Source organism: Monomorium pharaonis, chromosome 7 (assembly GCF_013373865.1).
Source record: "Monomorium pharaonis isolate MP-MQ-018 chromosome 7, ASM1337386v2, whole genome shotgun sequence".
Lineage (NCBI taxonomy): Eukaryota > Metazoa > Arthropoda > Insecta > Hymenoptera > Formicidae > Monomorium > Monomorium pharaonis.
In genome coordinates, this window is record NC_050473.1 from 16956580 (window position 1) to 16982363 (window position 25784).

The window sequence follows — 25784 nt, forward strand, 5'->3', positions numbered from 1 at the left end:
CTCCTCACTCTATATTCAAAAAATCATCGCTCTTCTAACAATGTCAAAAAGATGTAAGTAAGGCTAAAAAGAATAAAATTAAAAAATACACACGACGTAGTTGAAAAACGCAACGAGCCGCGCGTTTCGTTATTTCCGTGTGAAAATCCGTAGGAACGCAGTCATCCGATGATGATTGCGCGCGGATCCGAAAGAAAGGGAGATTTCTCGTGGAGAATTAAAAATCTGTCACGGACAACGCGAGGGGACATTGCAGCAGAAACGGAGACATCCCGCGAACGAAGTGAGATTTGATAAAGCGCGCGAGCGACATAATGGCGGTTCGCTGAAAAAAGCGTGGACCAACGTGGCACGGTTTCGGCATTCCGAAACATGCAGCTCGACAAATTAACTTTTTTGCGAAACAATGAAAGCACACCACGCATGTTCGAACGTTGTCCTGGACGTTTGTCCTACACGTCGGGCAACGCAACGATCTGCTCTCTTTCATTTATGCTATTGTTGGCGAAACCTTGTGAAAGGCAGAAATACATGGCAATATATTGAAAAAAACATAGCCAAAAATTATGATTACTCTTTTTCGCAATAAATAGAATAACATATCTGATGTAAAAAAAATGTACCAGCGCAAAAAAATTGTATGCACCAATAAGTTAATTTTTTTTCAGCAACATCATGTATCACGATTTTAATTTTCGATTCAAATTTCGTTAATATATCTACGTTTTCATGTCCCCAACATTACATAATGTTACAAATTATCAATTTATCACAATGCCAATAAAACATAACAAAATGAAGTTTAATTTAGACCTCGATTTAATTTCGATTGTGTTCGCCGAGACTGTCGAAATGCAAAGGAAAAAGCGCGTAAAATGTTGCGGAAGAAAAGTGTAAGCGACTGTAATTAATCGATCCACTAAGGGGCAAATGCACATGCAACGACCCGCCGAATAATTCACGCACTTTCGGGTCATGTCTCTCTCCAGCCACATACGCGGTTTCACGATGCCGTGTGTGCACCGATGAACACAGCCGCGTGATGATCCCGTGTATCCACCGTGTGTCGCATAACAGGCCGCGCATGACATACGTTACGGTTTCGCGAAATGTGTAATTGCATGCAACTTCCATCGTCTGTCGTTCGCACACGTGGTGACGTTGTAACGTGCACATGTGTCGTGCACCGCGATATAGTGTGTTGCCCAAGCGTGCAAAAAAGTTTAATTGCCAACGCATCGGTCAAACAGCTTGAAAACAGCGTAATTTCCAAAAATTGAGAAAGCTATGAAAAAAACGCGTCCTAAAACACAAACGTGGGGTGCGCGTACAGAATGCATTCAACTCGATAGAAAAAAAAATGGGTTACGGTTATTATTTTTGATGAAACTCTCTGATGCACATGTGTGATGTAAAAGCGATAAAAAAAAATTACGAGTGGAAAATAAAATCAGTTCTAAATTTTCCAACTGGCGTCTCGTCACTACCAAATATGATAAAATATAGATAAACCTGCTATACTCTAGATAAAATAATAAGATTATTTCATAAAGGAAAAATGAATTATATAATAAAAATTGCGATGTTGACATTGAAAAGCCAACTTCTTGCGCGCTGTAAGATTATTATTAATCAAGATTATACCAGTCCCTGAAGCGTGACTTTCAAGTTTCCAGTATAATTCCATATCTCTATAAAGCTTGTACTTTTGAGTATTACTTTTTATACGATATGAATAAACGTGATATTCAAAAAGAACTAATGCAGAAAGATTTAATTTCAATCGAATGTAACGCGATAAATTATAAACACACGTATAAGACTTTCGATCATAATTTGATTCATATCAGCTGTTTTCAAGCGTGTAAACACATAAATGAAAAATAAGGTAGAAACATTTAATTTTTCATTATAAATAAATTTTAAAACACAGTAAAATGCCTTCCGAAATTGGATCTCATAAATAAATTCGTGGAGCAAATGATTAAACTTAATTAATTTTTGTTTTGTGTCATGCAATGTTATGCATTCAATTTTTCACGCGACTTGCTATTCGCGATTATTAATGAAACACGTTCATATTACGAATATTTGATATTTTACAAGCAGGGAACGAACCACCGGTCATGACTGATATTATGTTCACGGGAACGACAGTAATGTGATTATGGATATTAACGGACAGTTCAACCGCAATATGCGTTATGGATAGAAATGGAATGGAACCAATCTCTAAATTTTGGAACTTTATATCGCTTATTGCAACTATTAGTAGATTTGCAAACGTAGTAAAATTTATACGTGCATATACGAATACATTTATGCAATAACAAATAAGACTGTACTTTATTTATTTATTTTGTAAATAAGCAGCATATATTCATGTGTGGTTGATGATATAAATTAATATTTAGTTACTATACAAAATTTATTCAGTTAGTCAATGAAAATTAATTCGATAATAGAATGAGAAGTTTATAAATAACAGTCTACAGATTAAATTAATATTGAAAATATATAAATTGATTCCATTACCGTATTTATACATATGAGAGAAATATAATGTTCCATATACGTATATACTATATATGAAACATATAATGTTACTAAATTTCATTAATATTAACAGATCTGCCATTCTAATAACAAAATTATCATCGACATTAAAATATATTTAATAGACTTCGTTCTATTGTTACATTGATTACATCAATATCTCTGCTATTATCAAGGCCATAAAATGCATAATAACTCATAACATTTATTTATTTAAATACTTTAAATAAAAACTTTAAAAACTTTTTAACATAAATAGTTCAATCATTGTCGTAATTGTTGTAAAAATGCAAATTTTATTTTTTTCTTTAATTCAATGAAGAAAATTGAAGAATGCAATTTAATTTGTTGTTACTCTTTATAATAATTATAATATTATTTTAATAAAAAATTAAAATTATTTCTTGTATAGCAAAATCGACAAAATACATTTATGTTGGCAATTAATAAAATTGCACAACTGCTTACACATACATAAACGCGGTTTATATGGAAGATCCGACAATCTGCTCACGTTTTCCTCCGTTAATTCGAGACGCAGGTTAAGATAAAATTGTTGCGAGATTGTCTTTGAAGTTGAAAGTTGACTAACGAAAAAGCGGTACGTAACTTCCAGCGTAATTCGGCTAAATTTCGCTGAAAAGAACGTTAATCACACGAAATTTTTGTAAAAGTATTATGTGAGAGTATCGCTATCGAAAGGATAAACCAGTAATTGCAGCAAATATGAAAGATTAGATACAAGAACATTCCAAATCTCATTTGTTTATCTTTCAAAATACTTTGCATTATTTAATTGTAACTAATAACTAATAAATTAAAAAAGATATCTCAAAAATTATATGTAATAAATTATTATTTTATAAATATTAATAATCTTTGTATAAAATCTTTAAAATATAATTAACAAAAAATGTTTATTACCTCAAATAATTTTTAAAATCAGAAATATAATCAAATTATTATCCTGTACAATCGAATACTAAATGTTCGCGTGTATAATTAATCACTTAAATTTACAACCATTAGCATATACTGTGCGCCGACAAATCTGTCAATCTTACAATACAGTTTTTTTTAACCTATGTATATATTATAAATTAAATTGACTAACAATTTAATATTTCTTTGATGCTAACAAGTATCTACAAAATTGCCTTAATTAAGTTTTTCCCCCCAAACCAGTGAATTATCTTATTAAAAATATTTGTCGCAAAAATTTATTTTAAATATCCTCAGCTAAAAAACACGATTACAAATAGATTAATAAATTTGTCAAGAGATGTAATGATTAAGTTACCTATTACATAGTATAATTAAGTTGCACATTTTTAATAAACTCACTTCAACTATTAATTTTTTTTTTACTTCTTATGTTCCGATATCACATCCATCGATGCATCCAACACAATAATCAGGTTACAACCCATTCGTATCGTGCCGGAAATCACATTTTTATTTATCATCGTTGCGGAACGTGTCGGCGGAATGCCGCGGCTCAGCTCGTAAGCTCGTTACGATGCGGAAGCTCACGTTGCGAGGAGAAGCTTCGACAAATTTCCACAGGCACGTGCTTGCGATGTGACGCTAAGCTTAACGTACAGGTGGGTAGCGATAGGTGAACTCACGCGACACTGTGCGTGCAACAAACACCGCTATGTGTTGTAATCATCGTTAGACTCTATTGGAATTGAGTCTGCATTTCGCGTACAAGCTCGCGATAATTTTATCTACGACGTAATTAAGAACTAATGTCGACTAAGAATCTTTAATAATCCGGATAAGAGATAAAAGAGGAAAGAATATCTCTGCCCCGAAATTCCTCACTTGTGAATTAAATGAAATTATACTTTGCTCTTAATTATATCCCTCAATTAAATAAACATATCTTTCATTATTGCAAAAGTGGTTTTATATGTAATACAAACGTTGATATAAAAAATATAAATTATCACAGTAGACAAAAATGTTTCTTGGTCATTTATATTAAAATTAAAAATTTTATATATTACTAACTGTGCACATCAGTTCTAATAATCTTACGATTTTTGTCTAATAAAAGAAAAACGTATTTTAAAAATGAACTAAAGTCATCTTTGTACATCCATTATCTGATTTTAACAAATATGTTGCAAATAAAGAACAAATCTAATTCCAAATCGGTTAATTACTTGAGATAATTTTTTTTTTTAACTTTTATGAGCTCTTTCGACTTCTTCCAAAACCATATCCAATATAAATTCTATGTTGTGACAACGTTTTTAAATAGAATGTCAGAGAAAATGAAAAGGAGAAGACAGGATCAGTCACACAATACGTGACTTGAGAATGATCAAGTTGCTCCGGGCATAAACAGAGCTGTTGTTACATCCCCGCGATGAGAAAACGAGAGACTCGCCACGCGTAGAAGCTAATTAAGTCAGCTCGAAACCAACGCGTCGTGGATGCCTTATTAAACCGACGGTCATATCGCACGGCCATAAATTCTCCGCACGGTCACGTTCTAATTTCCGAATTGATCTGCCACGCGCGTAGGACAACGTGCGATGGACAGGAAATGCAACTAATGCGAGAAGCTTCTGTATTGCGCTCCGTCTTTTACCCCCTCCCCCTCCCGCGCAGAAATAATGTGTTGTTCCGTGAAAAATTACTGACACTCTTGGCCTTCTCATCTCTTGGATTCTCGAAATGGTAAATCTTTATTTCGCGACAAAAAGCATGTCAGATTTTTTATTACACAAATAAATAATATAAATTGCCCAATCAGAAAGATTGTAATGCAACATCACGCTTATTATTATATATTCTCGCTTCGTATCTCGGACAAAGATACACAGAAAAAAAAAGTAATACAGCCAATTATGCAGTTGCGAGTTGCCAACTACAGATAATAATCAATATAATTTACTGTTAATGTAAGTACAATGATACTTCAATAGCATATATTATTGTATTGAGTATATTTGTAATTACCCGTAATTACATATCTTATTGAATATATTTTTTTTTTCGAGTACATATCCTTTTCTTTAAAAATCACTAAATCAATATAATGCGCAAATAAAAGATTTTCAATTTTCATTTAACAGTATTTTTCTGGGATGATTTGAACACTTGGATGATTTGAAATTATTATGATTGTATTTTTAAATAAGAAATTAATTGTACTCAAAGAAATTTTTGATATCACATTTTTGGTAACATATTCTCTTTCTCTCTGCAAGGGATGATGAAAATTATTCATTCGTTTTTATCTCTATGTTATTTTTACTATCTTTTATATTCGCGCACGCGTAATATATATTCTCACACATTTTTATTTATTCATTTTTTCACGGATATAAAATTTCCAAAATAAAAATTTGTCGCAAACAGAAATTTCGATTTTGTACCAGCAAATTGATGCCTTGCAACGCTGTAAAAAACGTTTATATCGCCACGGGAAATAATTTCGCTGTTGACATAAAAAAATATTTCGAATACTAACCATAAATCCAATTTGAACTTTATTTTTTAATAAATACTAAATGTAACTTCTCTATGGTTGCCAAGAGCGATCGAAAAATCAAATTTAATATCTTGTATAATATTCAATATCTTATATACATGTCATAAATTTTGAGTTTTTAAAACACTGATGTTTTATAATAGAATATTTGCATGAAAAGTATTTATTTATTATGCCATTCATTTTTTATTAATTCAGCTCTTAAAAAGTTGAAATCTGCATGCAAATATTTTATTGTAAAACATTAGTTTTAAAACTCAAGTATTTTTATGACAAACAAAAATTATAATACTTGCACAAATTGTAATAAAGTTAATGCAAGGGCGTGAGATAATTCTGAAATGCCTCATAAACGCAATCATAAGAGTGCACCGCATCGCGAATCGACGTGAGATATAGGTAGGGTTGCCATATTAAAATTTTTTTAACTAGAACTTACCGGCCTAAAACCCCGGACATTTCTGTTGCAATTCTGGACATATACAAGAATAAGTTAATTACACATAATAAATATTATAAAATCATACGATAGTCTGCATCCAACTGTAATTTGCCGTACCAATGTGTTAAATGTGATATTAAACACGAACCAGGTAAATGCAAATATCCACCGTATACACAAAACAAACAGAGAAGTCAAAACTATTTTGCATCAATTGCAATAGCTACGGCCACCCTGCCTCGTATAGAGGCATTTTGTCGTCATAAAAATACTCTAGTCGTCGTTTACCTTACTTTTATCGACTATAATATTTAATTTTATTTTTCTTTAGAATGACACGAACGAATTCGCATTCATAAAGTAATTTGTAACCTCACTGTTCATTAACTTGCAAGGCTGCATCACGAGAGACAACCTATATATCGTAAAAATACGCCAGTCAAGTTATATATCGTGTCATTGTAGACTACAATCTCAATAAGATAAATTGACAAACGTGAATTCACAGCAAACTCACCGATGCTGCGTCGCCTTGATGCTGTTTCATCCGTTTCGTTCGTTTTCTCTACGGTTTCGTCCTTCCGAAGTTTTGAACGCTCCACGCCTGGATGCAGGCCACTCGAGAAAGCAAGTGATCGCAGGTTCCAACTGTCGTCTCATTTCACTTCACACGGCACTCCCGATTTACTTATTACACGTATGTCCGTCGAATGCGCGATTAACGCGACGGGGGTCACATTCCTCGCACAACGGACGCGTTCCGTGGCGCGAGGGAGGTGGCCCCCGTGTAAGACCGAAGGCAGAGAACGAGACGTAGGTGTCGTAGTCGTGGTCGTAGGGTAAGGCCGAAGATTACGATTTTCTCTGCCTTACCTTACGACTACGACTGCGACACCTACGTCTCGTTCTCTGCCTTAGGCCTAACCGACGCACCGGCAACTTCATGCCGCATCGCTACGCAAAATGTCGATGTGAAAACCGTCCGTTCGCCCGTGGCAAGTGCGATTAACAAACAAGTGTCTCAGTTGCTTCGAAAGATGGTTCACGATCACGCACGTGAAACGAATAGACGAAAGAGAAGACGAAACTGCACAGCTTGATAAACCGGCAGTTACGCGAGACGAAATAATAATGCTCGTACACCGGCAACTTCAAGCCGCTGCGTGAATCTTCGACGTGAAAATTATCGCTCGTCAATTCGAATAATAACCGTCAACAAGCACGACGACTTACGTTACCGTATCACGTATTCTAGATTCTATTATCCGGAAAAACAGTCTGCCGATGTTTTCGGCGCACGATGCATATTCACAGGATTTCTTACTACACTGTGGGCGCGCGAGCAAACGAAATCGAGATCACGGCGGAGGCACTTCGAGAACGATCGTCGAAAAAAGATATCCCGACGCACGACCACCGCGACGATAATCACCGTTCGTCTCTAATTGTTCTCGATACGCACTCACGTGTAACAGTTATTTTTCGAGCCGGGGTAAACAGACACGGAGGGTGACGGAGGGTGGCACGAGCGGCAGAGGGACGAGAGGACGCCTGGCCCGAACGCTGCGCGGTTACGAAGTGGGAGGCCGGTGGGTGGTGGGGGGAGGTGGGCGGTGGGGGGAGAAGGTGGGCGGAGTGGGGGGAGCGCGCGGCAATGACTCAGCGCCTGAAGTCACGTAGGTCTACGTAGTACGTAGGCGGCGCGGTGACCGCTAGGTGACGCGGGGGGGACACGCGATTACCTTCGCGCCTAGCGCTGCTTACCGTAACCTTCAGCGCGCGGACTCGCGGAGCATCCGAGCATCGTTCACCGACCGGCAGCGATTCGAGGCTCGCGGTAAATATCCTCGTCACCAACCGAGCGCCTCCTCGGCCACGCTGAAAATTAGACAGCATGAGATATATATATTTCCGAGGCGTTGGGATTTTCGGATTCTATCATCGCGACGCGATCCGAGCTGGTGAACTATAGAGTAATAACGTTACGCGTAGCATCCTCGATAGGATTTCAGTCAGGTAATTTTTACTTCCTTGTTCCCTTCCGTCTTCCGCTCGGCTGAATTCGCCAACTCACAATTTTGGTAACGTGCAGATGTTTAAGCACGAGAGAAACGCAAGTTAATAATCCGAGTCGAGCGGGAAAATAACAGGGCGCGGAAGAAAAAAGCAGTCGTATGCCCAAATGCGAGCTGGACTTCCTTTTACAAGCCGGCCACGATCGAGAGCCGTAAACACGAGATACATGCGGGAGTCATTTAATTGACTTTCTCGAAGTCGAGCTTTCGCCTCGCGCTCGACCTCTCCCGTCCGTGATTATCAAAGTTTCCATAAAGTTTCAATGAAATAATCTAACGACGCGAAAGAATAAACGAAGCATATTCAATACGATTTTTTTCCGTTAAAACGGTTTGAACGACATCTTGTATGATGCGACGCGGCGACCAATCACGGTGCCTGATTTTTCCTATCGGTCCGCCAATCACGTTACGCGTCTCTCTCTGTCTCTCTTCCGCGATGGTCGCAACAGTCGTTCCTTTCGCGCGCGAATTTCCTCCCGTTTTCCACAGCGTGACCGGGCGTCCGGGGTGCCAATTTGCGAAAGCCCGTCGCGATAAATCGTCGCGGACGATCGCCATCCATCCGCGTCCGTCGATAACCGACGACCGGCGAGAGGAGTCGTCTCGTCGCGTCTCTCCGCTCCGGAGTGCAAGGCTAATCGCCGCAGGTACGCGAATGTCCGCCATAATTTTCCGCATTTTCGCGAAGCGTCACGCGTGGAACGCCGACCGCGGGGGGTGACCGCGCTAGACGCCCGGGCAGTCGTTTAACATCCGCGAAAATGCGATCCTCCGGCGTCGCTCGACGTCAGGCTCCTCTCCGCGTGATCGAGAATCGATTACGACGCCGGTCGGTGGCGTCGCGATCTGCTCCGAGTCCCAGGTTCGTCGCGGTATCGGGAGTGCCGAAAAAAGTGACGGGCGATTTTTACGGTGGTAATTGTCGGCGCGTGTATGCGTGTGCGCGTGTTTGTGTGAAGCAGCGGCAAGCAGACGAGAGTGGCGAGACTGTGGCGATGGTGCACCGGAGCTCGTGAGTAAATTTATTCCTGTTGTTCGTGCGACAGTGAATACTAAATTCATGGACGTATCCAGAATTTTTTGAGGGGGAGACGAAGGGGGGAGAAATTCTGTTATCACACAGCAGCAATTTTTTTAATCAATTGAAGCATACCGTAAAATAATTGAAGCATAGAGTGTCTGTTTTTCTGGATTTAATCTTGATTTATTTTTTACTTTTTTTAATTCTACTAATTTGGTATAATTGATCAGAGATAAACAATCTGTTGTAAAATTTCAGTTTGTGGCACACGCAGTCTCAAGAAAAAAATTGCGAGCAACGAATTCAGAGCATCGTTTCCTCGATAGACGTCTCCTGATCTTTTTCAATCTTCACTGTCCGGCGAACGAAATGGTAAAAAGCGTATGAATTAATTGCTTCTAGTTCGTGGTATTTAAAATTTTTCATTTCGTGTACTAAATGAGTGCAAAAGATGATGACAAATGGCAATAATTAAACGACGAATGGAAATTGGATATTATAAAAGTTATATTGCCGTTATTAAATGTCTTTATAATGGTTTTAATACTTCCATCTTTTATCCTGTTTAAAAAAAAATTATATATGCATATTGATTTCCTTCTCTGAACATGCGTCCATAAAATGAATTTTGTAATGCAGATTTGATAGTGGTACGGCTTTTCAAATAGATTTAATTTTTTTTTACAGAACATAAAAATGGACTCTCAGTAATGCAGCTCCATCGTACTTCATTTTGGTGAGTGTTGCATTTTTTATATAACAACAAAACTGCAACTAGGAAAGTAAAAAAAACACGAAAGCACCTTCTGATTAGAATATCTAAAAAAACAATGTTTTTATAAGAAATATATATTCCTTTAAACGTTTCATAAAGTATTGACGCTAATGTTTTAAAATTTCTATTTCAATATAAAACTGCAAATATATAAACATTTGAGTTTTACGATAATTTTTTAAATTGACAAATAAAATGTACTTGAGTTCATCCTTATATTGATGATTGAATATTTTTCCATTTAAGATAGCAAATATTTATTATTACATCCATTTCACGCGATCTGTTTTTACAAGCTCTCTCGTACGATAAGGTTAAATTGTGAGCTTAACTATGTATATCGCGGTTTTTGAGTCTATTTCATAGATAACACCCTGAAAACGACTCCGCATAAACCTTGTTAAAACCTTCATGCAGCCACGACATCATTTTTATCTGTTACGGCTTTTTGTTTATTCCCTTCACCCTTCTGCCAAGAAATGAAAAAGCAACAAACAAAACTATCTTTTATAAATGATAATATTATACAACGATGCACTTAAGAAATATATCTCTGTGACACGCCGATTAAAAAATAATAATTAGATATATAATATGTATAATTGACATTTTCCGTTGAAATCTTATAACGCAATCAATTATGCACCTATTTGTATTATTCTGAAAAAAGAGATACCAAATATTGCGTGAAAAATAATGTCAAATATTTGATTAATTAAGAATAATTTTATTTTTCCAAATATTTATTAAGTATCACTAAATTAAGTAATATTTAGAAAATTTTGCTAAATATTTAGAAATGTACAATTAATTTTAATTATATTAATCAAATATTTAATTAACATTAGTTCACTCAATATTTGATAGTTCTTACTAAAGAGCTCTCTTTTTTCAATGCGTAGAGATGTATAGATAATATATTTTAAATAATCTTATTTCACTGAATTTTATTAGATAGCCATATAGATCAGACATACAATAGAAATATATATTCATGATTCAATAATCGTTTTTGTTTCTTTTTAGAAATAAAAAGAAAGTACAAGTAAAATATCAATCGCCCACGTCTGCTCGATGCTTTTATTTTGCGCTTTATGACGAAGTATGAAGATTAATAGTCAGCCATTGTTTGCAGTAGCATCCCCTCTCGTTTCCGCGAAGCGACGAAGCGCGCGGGGGTGGGCCGAAGAGGAAAGAAGAGGGTCTGTTAAGCTTAAACTAACTCACTTGTCTTGGCGGCGTGAAAGATACACCGAACGACCTTCTAAGCACCGTCGCGGATATTTCACCGAGCTCGAAGATTAAAGGACTCTTGAAACACCCTTGGGCGTGGGTGGAATGGGCATTGGACGGGAGGATGGGGGTGCTGTCAGGATGGACAGCCTGTCCGTCGTGGCGCGACGCGGAAAACGGCGCTGATGAATTCGCGTCGCGAAGAAACCGCTCTCGAGGCATTAACCTTTGTCGGTCGGCCTTTATTTTCTCCACAAAATATTCCCGACCAGTGGCGTAACTAAGTCACTATAGCTCTCGCATCGCAAAAGGGATCTCTCTTTCAATATTAAAAAGCATCTGAGATCAGACAACAAAAAAGGATGAAAGTAAATGGGAGAGGAAATCAATTTTGTGACATTGAAGTTTCGTCGACATTAGGAAGAAAATAATATATTTGACCAAGAGAGAGAAAGAGAGATTGTATGTATGTATGTGACAACAAAGCTTTGACTTAGGTAATATACTGAGAAAAATGTTTTATTAAACAAAAAGTTTTTCGATTAAAATATTAAAAAATGTAATTAGTTGTATATAAACACATATTTAATTAGTACCAATATTTTTAGATAGTATACACAAATATTTTTTTATTTGCATTTATCGTGTAGAAGCAAAACTAAATTCTTTGGTTTAAAAACTAGTTTTTTGTTACATGAAACAGAATATTTGGTTGCTGTTAAAAAATACCTCAACAAAATAGTTTTTGCTGAAGGCACTAAATTTTTTTTCTTAGTATAATGAAGAGTGTGCTATTATTTAAAAAATTTTTCTCTTAAAGATGCACAGATACAAAATGTATAACAAATGCAAAGAGAAAAGTTGTAGAAAAATTGATTTCTTAATCTTCTATTAATTTTTCTTCATAAATTTTTTCTTTTGATATTTTATCTTTAGAGTATATAGACTCAAAACTTTGTTTTCGCATTGTGATAGCATTTCTAGGCATGTAGGTGATTTTTAAAAGTTACTATGAAAAGTGAAAAGAAAAATAACCAAAGTCTACGTTGTTTTAAATGAAATTTTAATTAAAATTTAAGAGATTTGTTAATTTTCTCCGAGGATAAAGCTTCGTGAGTTGTTAGTTACGCCACTGATTCCTTCAAGGGATATAGACAGGAATCCTCGAGTAGCGTGCGACATTTGTTCCTGAGAATCACTTTAGCTTCATCAGGGAAGCTACGCGTCTGGCCTCTGCAATGAACAATTGCAGTTGTGTTCTCTCTTTCAGTTCCGTGCAATTTCTTGCACCGCGAAATCGCGTAGGAATACAGAAATTAAATTGTTGAATGTGAACCAAGGAGACAATACACTGCAAAATTATCTTTCGAGTTGAGTGCAAATAGTACTAGAGTAGATGCATGGGCACTAGCTTGTGTATATTTCATAGTTTTTCAAAGTTTTATGAAACAAGATACTCCATTTATTAAATGTATTAAATTTCTTACGAATCTGTCTCGTAAAATTCATATTTAATTCTTTACTCACAGAGTTCTGTCGAAATAAAATACGGTATAATCTTCTTGCATAAATTTTTTAAAAAACGCTGTGTTATGAGCAATCGTAATTTATAAATCCATATAAATGCTACTTTTAGATCTTCTGCATGTAATATGGAGATAAATACAAATATCAATAATGCGTGCACACACACACGCTCGCGCACACGCACATATAAAAAAGTTGTTTTAAAATTTTATCATTGTAAATAGCAGAACTGGATTGCGATAGTATAAGGACGAGTTACAGTAACCATCTACCTACCTACTTTCGACCACGAGCGACTTTTCCAATTTCCATAAACAAAGCAAATTTACTTCATAAGACGCGTTAGCATCATGCGCTTTGCATGTTTTGTATCCATTAATCTCTGCCTTTTCTTCTATGCAGCCCAAAAAATTTAATTTTTTAATGATCTTTTTCAAAATTCTCCGATGCCAACGTGATTCACTCAAGTTTCTTTGTAACGTGTATCTATTTCAATTTGCAAAAAGTTCAAAAAGTCGAGATTCAAAGTCAGTTAGCGAAACCGTGCGTAATTAAACGTTACTTAAAGCAAAGTTTCATTGGAAAATCGTGTAGTAATTTTTCTTTTTTCGAATTCTTTTTATGCCTTTACCTTTTTAATAAGTCGCGGAACTTTGCTCGCGATTCACCATCCGATTCTGTTCGAGTTCTGCTCAAAAGGTGAAAGAGTTGTAAAAAAAAAAAAAAAAAAAAAAATGCTGCGATAGAATGTTATAGGTGGAAGTTAACTTCGCGACCGCAGAAACTTGAGCGATAAAATTTACCCCTGATTTCACTCGGGGGAGATATCCAACTCTTTCGCACTCGCTACTACTGCTGACCGATCCGCAAGCGTACTGACGATAAATACTAATTGCTATATGTGCCACCGCGAGATAAGATGCGGTGTTCTTTGTTCTAGTTCTTTGCCTTGCGAAAGTATACTCGAAGATCCTGCGCGAGAAATTTGTGGAACAGAATTGCATGCATACGGTATCGCACATGAGATATTTCATTTATAACAATTTGTTGCAAAATTGATTTTTGCGTTATCTTTTATCTTCAAATATATATCTATGCTTTGACCATATTTCTAATCGTTACTTTTTTACTGATTTAGCTATAGATCCTAATGGATTAGAAGTCTATAGTACAACTATATAGCTTGCAAAAAATCTTACATTTTGTCTAAATCTTGAGATATTTAGATGCATTTATTATTAATTTTAATTTTTTATTTTTTATTTTTGTTAAATATTAATTACTGTATTGATATGTAATTTTAGAAATAAATATTCGTCTGTTTCATAAAACATTTAGATTTGCATCAATACTCATTTTAAATTTGATTTTTAATTACTTTTTGAAGTATCTCAGCACCTACTGTGCATCGCAAGGAAAAAATAACGTAAAAATGTAGAATTTAAATCAGACCGTAACAAGATTCATGAGATTCAATCTACAAGGGAGAAATATTGTAGAATAAAAAAAGTATGAGAGAAATGTGACTGGAGCTATATATTTAGATACGTACGATGCATTAATATGAAATTACCTGCGCTCCCTTTATGCATGGTGCATAAGTATCTTTCACTATTAATCAAAATGTAAATTTAAAAGTCTAGACAGTTACTTTCCGCTTCCTCGATAATTGTAAACGCGAATGTAATTACTTCCACCAATAAGATTATTTTATTAACTTCCGTGATTTTTATAGTATTAAAATGTTTTGCCAACTTTTCTGTATTCCGGGATAAAATCCTCCCTAATACATCTTAGGCGAAACAAGTGTGCACCGAGGCGTGCACCTGTGCACCCGTGCAATACTCAAGAGGCGAACACCACTTTGGGAAATTGCTAACCCTTCCTAAACTGCCCTTTCAGCCCTTTCATGCTCATCACTTCTTCCTCTGATCTACAATATTATGCTCGATATATAATTCATTGTCAAAAAAGCTTGTACGTAGAAGCTGTTTGATTTTAAGCAGTTTAAAGTTTGATGTGTCTAAGAAGAAGATTTGTGTAATACATATTATCTGATATTCAGGTTTGTGCTTTAATTGTGTCTTAAATTAATTTTCTTTCAAATAATATTTGTATTCTTTATAAGCCAAATTAAGAAATTTTTTGCAAATGTTCAACATTATTAACCATTAATTATATTATAAATTTATCAAACCATTAATTATATTATAAATTTATAAAATATAATTTGATATAATTTTAAACTTTTTAAATTCGTTATAAATCTGATGTCGGATAATTTCAACGATTCTGGCAGAATTTATTAATTTTTGCGATAAAAAGAGGAAAACTAACACATTTAGCTAGTGTTAGCTTTGCCTACTTTATTTTCCCTCTCGGCCTCGATTGTACTTTCTTGGCTATGTTAAACAGTTCGCACAAAAGTTTTATTTTACTAGAGACTATCTAGAAGCTAAGTTTTATCTCGTAAAATCTTGATTATATAGATTTCTTTACGCAAGATGTTTCTAAAAACATCTGTTAGAAAATATACTGCGTAATCATATGGCTGTACAGCAGATGTTCGCACAATTGAGATTACATTTTACGCATTGTGCATAACGTTTCTAGAAACGAAATAAATGCATTCTTCTTATTATATTTTGAAATAATACTTTATTACTTAATGTATTTTAAATGTTTTTGTTTAGCATATTTAATTAAATATTATTTAATATTTTTTTATGTCTTTTAAGTACTTCATAATAAATAATTACAGATACATAAATATATCTTTCATTATTTCTATAAAATATAAATCTTTTTGAACTTACTTAAATGGATTTTATTACATAGATAATTGAGAATATAAGAAAATATTTTATTATGACGAGAGTTTTTTAATATTAAATATTTTATTTGACTATTATAAAAATATTCCACAGTGTAATAAGAAAAAAAAGTCCTTTTAATCTGTCATTTCCCAGGTTTTATAAAAAGTAGATTAATATATTGCAATGGTCTTTGTACATCGTGAATAATATGAGCGCTAAAAGGTTCCATATGTTAGAAGTGAAATTTTTCGCGAGGAAATTTCGAATATTACTTAACCAAGATCGAATGGAAGACGTAGGATGATGCGATATTTTCTATTGTATTTTTGATCTATGGCTCGAATAAATTCGTAGAAAGCTAGTTTACATAACACGAATGACTGTTTCATTCAGCATCAATTGCATTAATTTAAAGTATGCAATTCTTGGAATTTTTACATTTTTAATTATTTTTGATATCGAATACTTTTGCGATTATTGAATCAAAGTTTTATTATTTTTGTAAAACAGAGAGAGAGAAATAGAGGGGGGAAAAAGAGAGAGATAAGTAGAGGTTCTGTAGAGGGTCTCTACAACTATACATATATGTCAAATTTTCTACTTACTATACATATTAGAAAATTGTGGAATAAGATATGACAAATTTCCATTCGATTTTCAACATATATCTCTCCTATATGACTTCACTCCATATATTTTGTGTGTGTGTGTGTGTGTGTGTGTGTGTGTGTGTGTGTGTAATTATTTAATTACTTCTGTATTGTCCATCGCAAGAAATTTTTGAAAAGTTAGAAGAAAACTTCTTCACATTTGTACTATGAAAAAGGAAAAACTTGTACTATAAAGAACTTGAGAATCGTGCGTTTTTTACATGATTTTATGACTACCGAAGACCGCAAGACTAGCACAGCAGCAAACCAAGATCGCTGCTCCGCATTGTTTGCATTTTCCCTTAAAGGGCCACCTCGAGTGCTATGTGGGTCAGGACTACTGCAGTGTGTACTCTGTTTGCTGCTCGTCGCAGCTGTATGCTCATGTAATACACCGACAAGTAGTTGAGTTCCGCGGCGAGGAACCGACTCGCTAAATTGGTACGACAAACGTATCTGTCGCAACTACTCCAATTTTCCGGTGTAACTTGTAAGCGTTTCAATCTTGTTCTAAAATAATTTAAATATTAGTTGTGTTAAACATTTGCGTGATGAATATAGATAATAACATACACACAGATTACAGACATACATTTCGTAGATAATATTTCAAAACTTATAAGAAAATACAAATAAGTAACCACAAATTATTCAGTTCTTCTCTCAGTGACAGAAAAGAACAAAAAAATATAAATGTATAACTTTGTATGTTATTTCTTTGTGATTTCTTTATAAAACACGAGGAACGGAATGATATGACAGCACTCTAGCAATTGCACTTTAAGCGTTCAACGCGATTTCACGCGAAATAGTTATTTATCGCAACATCTCGTTATATGACAGGTGTATACTAGATTATGCACGCCGCATCTCACGGACGCACGAAACTGTCTTGAAAAGTTCCGGTATATATTTAAATGCGTCTTACGATGGCGGAAGTTTCGTAGACGTAGACGACGGCGATGATGTTGCGCGAAAGAAACGAAAAGCCGAGGAAAAGCGCTGAAAAGCGCTAGGAATACGGATATCTAATTCAATATGCTGTTTCGTTTTTATAAATTTTGATCGACAAAGAAACTAGAAAAAAATCTTTAATAATTAAAATTAGAAATATATAATATGTATATATATAAATTTTTTTATTATTGATATGAAAAATATTGCAATATATATATTTTTTCATGTTATAAATATAAAAATAAGTTAATGGGAAAAAAGAGAAAGAAGAGAAGATTCTCTTTTGAGATATAGTTTTTTATTTTTAAATTAGAATTTCTATTTTTCCATGTATTTGGTATACGATAAAAAAATGACATAATAAATTATTACAGAAAAAAATCAATTCTGCGATAACGTATTCGCATTTAGCTTTGCAAATTGTTACAAGCAATTAACACGTTTTCCCATGTTTACTATCAATCGCGATTGTTGTTATCGTCAATTACAAGCGATTGATATCACATTAATTTCGATAGGTCTGGCATATTCAAGCAGATGAAAAACATAGAGATAGACAGTTAAACAGACAAATAGATAGGTAGACAGACAAATAGAGAGAGAGAGAGAGAGAGAGAGAGAGAGAGAGAGACTGACCATTAAGTGGTTCTCAGAAGCAGCGAGTTCGTCGGGCAAAGTGTTAACGAGATTATTAACGCGCCCGCGTGTCCTCTATAAAGTCGTCTCATCGTGAAATGATGCCAAAAGAATCCTCGACCTTTCTACGGGTAGAAACGCGGGGTTAAGGCCCCGGCTCCTTTCCGATCCGTCGATCAAGGGGATCAGTCTCGTGAAAAGCTTGTCGTCACATCACTTAAAGCAGTGCAGATTAAATTAAAAAGCGTTTATCATAACTGAATCCAATAATAGTAAGCGATATTGTAGATATGCGTGGTAAAGGTATATAATTATAAAATCACACAATTTTAAAACTCCAAACAGTATTCTAGACAAGCATTCACGAAGATAAAGATCAATCGTCACCTAATTATTTTTAATCTTTCTAAGTAAAAACAATTTTACATCTGTATTAAAATCGGTTCTTATTAAAATTTTGTGTGTTGAATTTTTTAAATGCCCGAGTGTTAATTTATATAATTGTATTATTCGAATATGTTGTTTTAAATTGATATTTAACATTTCTTGCTGTTAAAATAATTTATAGATAAATGAGCAAGCATAAGAATAACATTATGAAACGTAAATTTTAATTATACATGTCAGTTTTATTTAAAAAATATGCTGCTTTAAATTGTTTGGTATTATACAGTTTCCAAATTGTACCTAAATGTTATATTTTTTACACACTTTACTATTTCTGTTACTGCCTAATAAGTTTATCTTATGTTTAATTAATACAAAAATTGAATCAATTCTTTGGAATATGTAAAAAACGTATTAATTTCAGTAAATTGTTACGTATTTTATGTAGTTATTTATTGCAAACAGTTTTTATAAGTTTCATGTAACTTCCATTGATTTAAAGACATTATTTCTTTTATTTAGATATTTTTCTTTTGTTATGTACATATTTGCTGTTATACGTTTATATTAATTGGCGACTTTTCAAGTAATACAATCATTTTTTTTTTTTTTGTAACTTTAAATGGGAATGATTTTTTCATGAGCGGAATAGACTGAAATTTGAACAGATAGATATTGCCGTCCGAGAGAAATGGAACGGAAGGCGGTAAATTGTGCGGAAGTACATTCGGCGGATTGGATTAACATTTTATGCGGAAAGCAAGCGGTCGTGTGCGCACGTACGTCACCAGTCGAGAGTACGCAATGTTCACTCGATGTTAGTTGACGAAATATCGCTCGTGACGTAAACCGATACCGTTGGAAAAACTCATAACGAATTTTTTTCGCTAGAAACGTGTCCACATCGGATGCAAACGTGAACGAAGTCGCAGGACAGATTGATTAAAAAATGATCAAAGAAAATTCGTAAAGGAAAATCGACTCGCTAGCACCCTGCTAGCTATACCCATGCGCGTAATCTCGAACTTACGAAATGGACACCGTTCTTTCGCGTTAGAAAGAAAACTTTTCTTTGGGTTACGTACGAGAAGTTGGAAAACGAATTCCGGCAAAACTTGCTCCCGACTCTTTCGGGCAAATTGGCCGGTGTGTCACGCGTGTAAAAAGATTTTTACCGCTCGCCGTAAGTGCGCTTTCGTGTGTCCCAGTCGACATGATGAAAAAGGTGAATTTGCCCTCAAATATCTTTCTAATACCTAACCGTACGTATAATATTTTTTGCCGGAAATAATCTTCTATTTTCTTTTCATATTATTAAAGACTACGTATTAATGATGTTGTAATTATAAAGAATTAATTAATTTAATTTTTTTATATTGTGCTTAAAAAGCATCTCGTTATGCTTTTGTATGGACAGTTTTTTATACAGATTTGAATTAATATAAAAGATTTTGATCGTCAATCTCATGTGTGAGACTATATAATTATAAAACTTGAAATATATATAATTTAAAAAAGAGTAAACAAACAAGAAATATAGCATCGACTATTGTATGTGTATATTCAAATTATATAAATACATATAACTAACTTGGAATTTGAATTTAAGATAAATGAATTAAATTATGAAGTTTTTATTAAATTTATCGGTATTTATTGATACATATTTTTATGTTTAGTTATTTTATGAAACATTATATTTATTAAAGATAATAATATCAAGTTTTTATTAAAATTTTTACAAAACAGAGCTTTCTAAAGCATTTGACGTGAAACGGTTTCCAAAAATTGGGTAAAATCGTCTTCTGGTTCCAGATCTAAAAGACGACAAGATACATTCCACAATTTTTTGGCATATTGATGATCATTTGCCTTTCGATACGTATTTCCAACATTGCAATTTCTTAAAAAAAGATAAAAAAGATAAATATGGAGAAATAAACAGAATTAAAGAAATAATGATAATATTCTATATGAAAATAATTTTGTAAAAGTCCCAAAACTAATATAAACTTTTTAAAGTGATAGTCCCTTATTTCTCGTAAGACTAAAAGTTACATTGCATTCACAAAGGTGCCAGTATTCTTTAATCCTTACGAATAATAAAATCCGGTCTCATTAGCTGTCTTTTCATCTACTGAACAGTATATTATTGTTTGAGCTCCTTGTTCAACATTTTTACAAAATAATAGATTAAAAATAAAAGAACAAATGTTCCATGGAAATATTGAATCATTGACACCGATCGATGAACCAAAATTTTTATATATTTTGGTTTGTATAAAACCAGGGTGTAAACAGTATACGTTTATTCCATGAATATTTGCTTCTGAAAATCAAAACTTGTATAACTTTATAACTTTATGTAACTAAATTCTATTTTTTATTACATAACATTAACATTTGTAAAATTAATGATTATTCTAATTAATAACGTTTTTATTATACCTTTTAATCGACGAGCGAGTTCCTTAGTGAAAAGAATGTTTGCCAGTTTAGTCCGTGCATAACTTTTATATTCCGTATAACATCTCTCCAAATTAATATCATCAAAATCTATGTCGACAGCTATAATATTATGTTTTTGTTATTGTGTTTTAAATGAAAATCTCGGATACAGATGAAAGATATTTTAGTTTGTTTTTAAAGTTACCACGATATTATTTTACATACTAAAATATGTAATCGATGAGACATTGACTATTCTGCAATTGGGAGAAGATAATTGCATTTTTGGCAAAAGTAGAAGAGTCAAAAGAAAATGACCAAGATAGTTGACTTGTAATGTCGTCTCATGTCCGTCCTTCGTTTTTTGAAAATATGGAACAGCTACACCGGCATTATTTATGAGTATGTGAATAGCTGCTTCATTTGTCAGCAAGTTCTTAGCGCAATCTTTCACGCTCTTCAAACTACTCAGATCTAAACAATAAATTGCAAGCTCGCCTACGTTAGTCTTATATTCCTCCTCTGTAATTCTAAAAATAGTCATAGATTTGAGAATCACATTGCCATTTTTACAATACGCAAAAATTTAAATAAGTTTTAAATATAGCGTGCATTTTATAAAAAAGAAAGGAAAAATAAAAATAAATAGTAATTAATTTGATTCTTATAATACAAGTTTATATTGTACATTTACCTTGAAGGTGGATTATTTTTTATATCTTCGACTACTTTATTTGTCTTTTCCATATTTCTACAAGCCAGAATTACTCTAGCGCCTAAATAATGCAATTATTTATAAAAATGTGATTAAGAAAGAGTACTTTAAATAGAATTTAAATTTTTAATTTAGTTATGATCAAGAAAAATAAAATTAAAGACTTACGCAAAGTATATGTAACATTGTGAAATTGATTAACTTAAATTATCATTTGTGTAAAAATAATACCTCTCGCGTATAAATCTCTAGCAGTCTCCTTGCCGATACCATCACTTGCTCCCGTTATCACAACGGTTTTGCCGTCAAGACGTGCTTTGCTCGTACACATTTCATTGAAGAACCACGTTTTATTAAAGAACCACATTTTATGAGAGATACTTATTTATCCAAATTACCAGTATATAAATTGACAGTTTCTATTAAAATTTATTCACTATAAATTTCTTTGAATATCCTTTATTCAATTTTACAACCTTCTGCTTGTAATGTTGTTCAACTAATCTTAGCTTATATCATGTTCTTATATAAGATTGTGAGAAATTAATGAGAATCATTATATATGAATGCGCAGACGAGATATGCGCATGTTTTTTTTTTTTTATCTTTCCGAAGATACACACGATATACTGTGAAACTCAGTTTCACAAATTAATATTTACTCATTTAATTTTTGTTTATTTCTATACAGGATAAATATTATACATTATATTGAAATGTCTTTTTGTTCTTATAATTATAGCTAACAAGAACTGTTATAATAAAATATGCCGCATGAGATATGCTGCACAAATAAAATCTAAACAAGGCAGAACTGAGCTAAAAATTAGTTGAAAATACGTATCAAAAGTCTTGCTTTATATATAAATTTCGTCAGATATATACAAAACATTAGTTCATACGTAACTTTATCAATTATCGGACACAATCAAATAGATATATACGCGTAAATATGCATTTTGAACACAACAGTGGCGTGACAATGTTATTTATAGTAGATTATACAAAAATCTTATTCAAGCATACTTACAGAGTTTCTTTTTATTTTTAATAAATTGACAAAGAATAATTTATGTGCTATTGTCACGTATGTGTGATTTTTGACTGTTAATCAAAACCATAATATATTTCTGTTTTCAATTTTCTCTTCTTTATCTTTCGATGATTTGTCCGATTTTAATTATAAAGTTTGATTTTATCTGAAAAGATTTTCTCTTATCCTAAATAAAATAATGTTTTGCAACTAATAACCTTACTAAAAGTATTTCATATTTTAGAAATGACTTCTTTTAATATTATTATGTAGTTTTAAATTAAACTATAGGTTAATTCTGTTGCAAATATAGAAATATATACAGTTTTAATTCATCGCTGCACTGTTTAAAGGAATGAAGTCTTTTCAATTATAATTTCATTTCTTTAGATGTTTGCATTGAATTTGTCTGAGTGATAACTGGGTTAATCGCGTATAAATAATTGTGAATTTTCGCGAGGAGTACGTTGTATTTAATAGTAGTCTATTTAGCACATGGCATTTCATATAAATACAAAGAAATGTAGGCTAGTGGTGAACGCAATCGAGGATAATGGAACTCCATGCGTGCATGCGTACTGCACGTGCATACTAATACGTGTGCGAGTGACCCCCGTGCAAATACACAGATTGCATACGTGTGTATGATCGTGCGTGCGGCACATGTGCTAACCAGATGATACGCTGCGGGATACGAGATAATTGTCATGCGAACCTCCGGTATATTATTCCCTAATTATACGAATGCATCAGTATCATTGATATATCATGGTCATTTAATTGGTAACACACAGATTTCGCCGCGAGTTACGTTAAATATTGACAATTAAGATAAAATGAAGCGAGCCAAGATTTATACATGCAGATAAAAGATCCTGTAAACAAAGACGCGAGAAGGAATAGAGATACATAAGAATCGAATATTCATACAAATGTACGAATATTTAACGAATATTATATTTTAGCGAGCAAATATTTGGCTCGAACATCTGATATCTGCAATATTTGGATTTGAAATAAACAAATACAAAAAGTGAGGCACTATCATTTTTCATATTGACACGAGCAATGTAATGCAAAATCTATCTTGAACATTTGTATTTTTTTTACTATGAATTTAAAAAATTGAATAGAAGATATTACTTTCAAAAATTTTAAGCAAAATTAAGTTTCTCGTGGAATGAATAGGCAAAGTAGCAGATAGTCATAAATAATACGCAATTCGAATTTCATTAGATCTTTTTATTCTCGCAGAAAAGTAAAAATGCAGAAATGGAATTTGTAGTAATTAAATTTTTGCACAATCTCGGCCAAGATATAATTTTCAGTTGAATTCTTGCATTCTTTTCACTCGATTATTCTCTCAGTTCACGCGAGCAGCAACGGCTGAATGGCGGCGATGCAGCTCGCGATAGTGCAGATATACACGCCACGGCTCATTAGTATTCTAAGGTCAAGTACTGATCGTCGTTCAAGCATGAAAGAATTCTTCACTACGTGGAGATATTGCCAGGCTGTAGTGAACAGGTGTGCGTAGTTTACGAGATATGCATTTACTGCATAACATTCTCACTCGGATATCTTCTGCCCTTTATAAATAATAGCTTCGCTTCTCTAAGATCTCCTAGAAATTCTTTGTCTTTCTGATTATGATGCTATTTCTTTAATCGGAAATAGTAAGACGCGCCATTAACAGCACTGGAGGATCTGATTGTTCGAGATTTGTCTTTGACAATTTTTTATAACGGACTGAATAAATGTACGAAAGTGAAATTTTGAAGGATATTTATACAGCATGTGAGGAATAAAAAGTGTATGTTTTAAATTAAGAAATAATTATATACTTATATAATTATATCCGACATGTATGTATGTAGCTAAAGTATACTCTGTTTCTTTCATTTTGCAATTCTCGACTCTAATCGTTTTTAGCTAGAAATCATGTAATATGTTTTTTTCTTCAATTATAATTGTTACGGAGGATTGCATAATACACAGATGAATTAACGAGCTGTCCATAATACTGAATTCAAATCCAATTGTCTCGATCAACAACGGGGATTGCATACGCGCTTTTAATTGTCGATAATACGACGAAGATATTGGCGTCTCTCCCCTATGTATACAGGAAGAACTCGGCTCGTCTCGAGCGAATGAGAGTCCTTCAGATTACGAGCTCTATACACTATTTAGAAATCTACTCGACGCATAAAAGGATGTCATACCTCTCGGTACACCTCTCGGTAGAGGTGACGATGCCATGCCCGAGTGCTCTCTCGTGCCGCATACAGCACACGCGCGTCGCGACGCACACGCCGATGGCTCGCCCATTGATTGTCAAACTTTCAATAGCGCGGGTCGAGGTAACACCGGACGAACTTTGCAACACGCGATACGGGACGGCAAGGAAAAAAAAGGGAGTGTCGAAGGCGGGAGAGCGTAAAGCGGGAGATCACCCGCGTATTGTTCGATAATGTGTCGATTCGTAACTTATTAGTCTCGTCCTGCACAGATGCTAGAATCAGTCCAAAGAAACTCTTAACAAGTTTACATCGGGCTTGAATGTTTTTTTTTTGTATATTTATCCAAGTATGTATTCTCTCTTTTCGCATAATCATTTAATATTTGTTGTTTAATTTTAGAAAATTGTGAGAAAGAGTTTCATTGCGTTTTGTTGCTTTTATAGCTTGAAGATTAATTTTTATCTCGTGCTTTCAAGTTGTTTCTAACTCGCTCTCGCGCGGTGCCGAGTTAAGGACCTAGTTTTGTCATTCTTTCGATATGCTTTCGTTCGATGCATAATGTATTACTGAAATATCTTTACCGTGTGCGCACGAGATGCAAAAATGGAATTTTGAATTTCAAGTTTGTAACATTATGTGAAAGCTTCTCGCGTGGAAAATTAAAAAGCACGTTTCCGAATACTTTAATGCATTTTATATTCATTGCGATTCTATTAAATTCAGACCGAGTCCGAAGTATTTGAAACTCGTCCAGCATAT

At 33.8% G+C, this 25784-nt stretch overlaps 2 protein-coding genes and 1 long non-coding RNA gene across 13 annotated transcripts in view; 1 reads left to right on the forward strand and 2 right to left on the reverse strand.

Moving 5' to 3' along the window:
- The window catches only part of LOC105837413, a 228301-nt gene that overhangs the window by 172752 nt on the left and 29765 nt on the right, over nucleotides 1-25784 (reverse strand). The window lies entirely within an intron of this gene.
- LOC105827821 lies at nucleotides 8132-13875 on the forward strand. Its single transcript, XR_003625256.2, has 2 exons — nucleotides 8132-9596; nucleotides 9864-13875. It is a non-coding gene; the product is annotated as an uncharacterized LOC105827821 (long non-coding RNA).
- Nucleotides 19185-24837, reverse strand: LOC105827820 (retinol dehydrogenase 11). Its single transcript, XM_036289811.1, has 6 exons — nucleotides 21981-24837; nucleotides 21729-21810; nucleotides 21260-21564; nucleotides 21035-21154; nucleotides 20684-20915; nucleotides 19185-20489 (listed from the first exon to the last, which is right to left on the reverse strand). Exons 1-6 carry the CDS (start codon nucleotides 22114-22116, stop codon nucleotides 20342-20344), a joined length of 1023 nt encoding a protein of 340 aa, XP_036145704.1. The 5' UTR covers nucleotides 22117-24837; the 3' UTR covers nucleotides 19185-20341.

Coding starts and splice junctions, on each gene's coding strand:
- LOC105827820 (XM_036289811.1), bottom strand. CDS start 22,116: ATGTGGTTCTTTAATAAAACGTGGTTCTTCAATGAAATGTGTACGAGC. Junction 21,155..21,259: donor CTCATCGATTACATATTTTA/GTATGTAAAATA, acceptor ATAATATTATAG/CTGTCGACATAGATTTTGAT. Junction 20,916..21,034: donor ACTCGCTCGTCGATTAAAAG/GTATAATAAAAA, acceptor TTTGATTTTCAG/AAGCAAATATTCATGGAATA.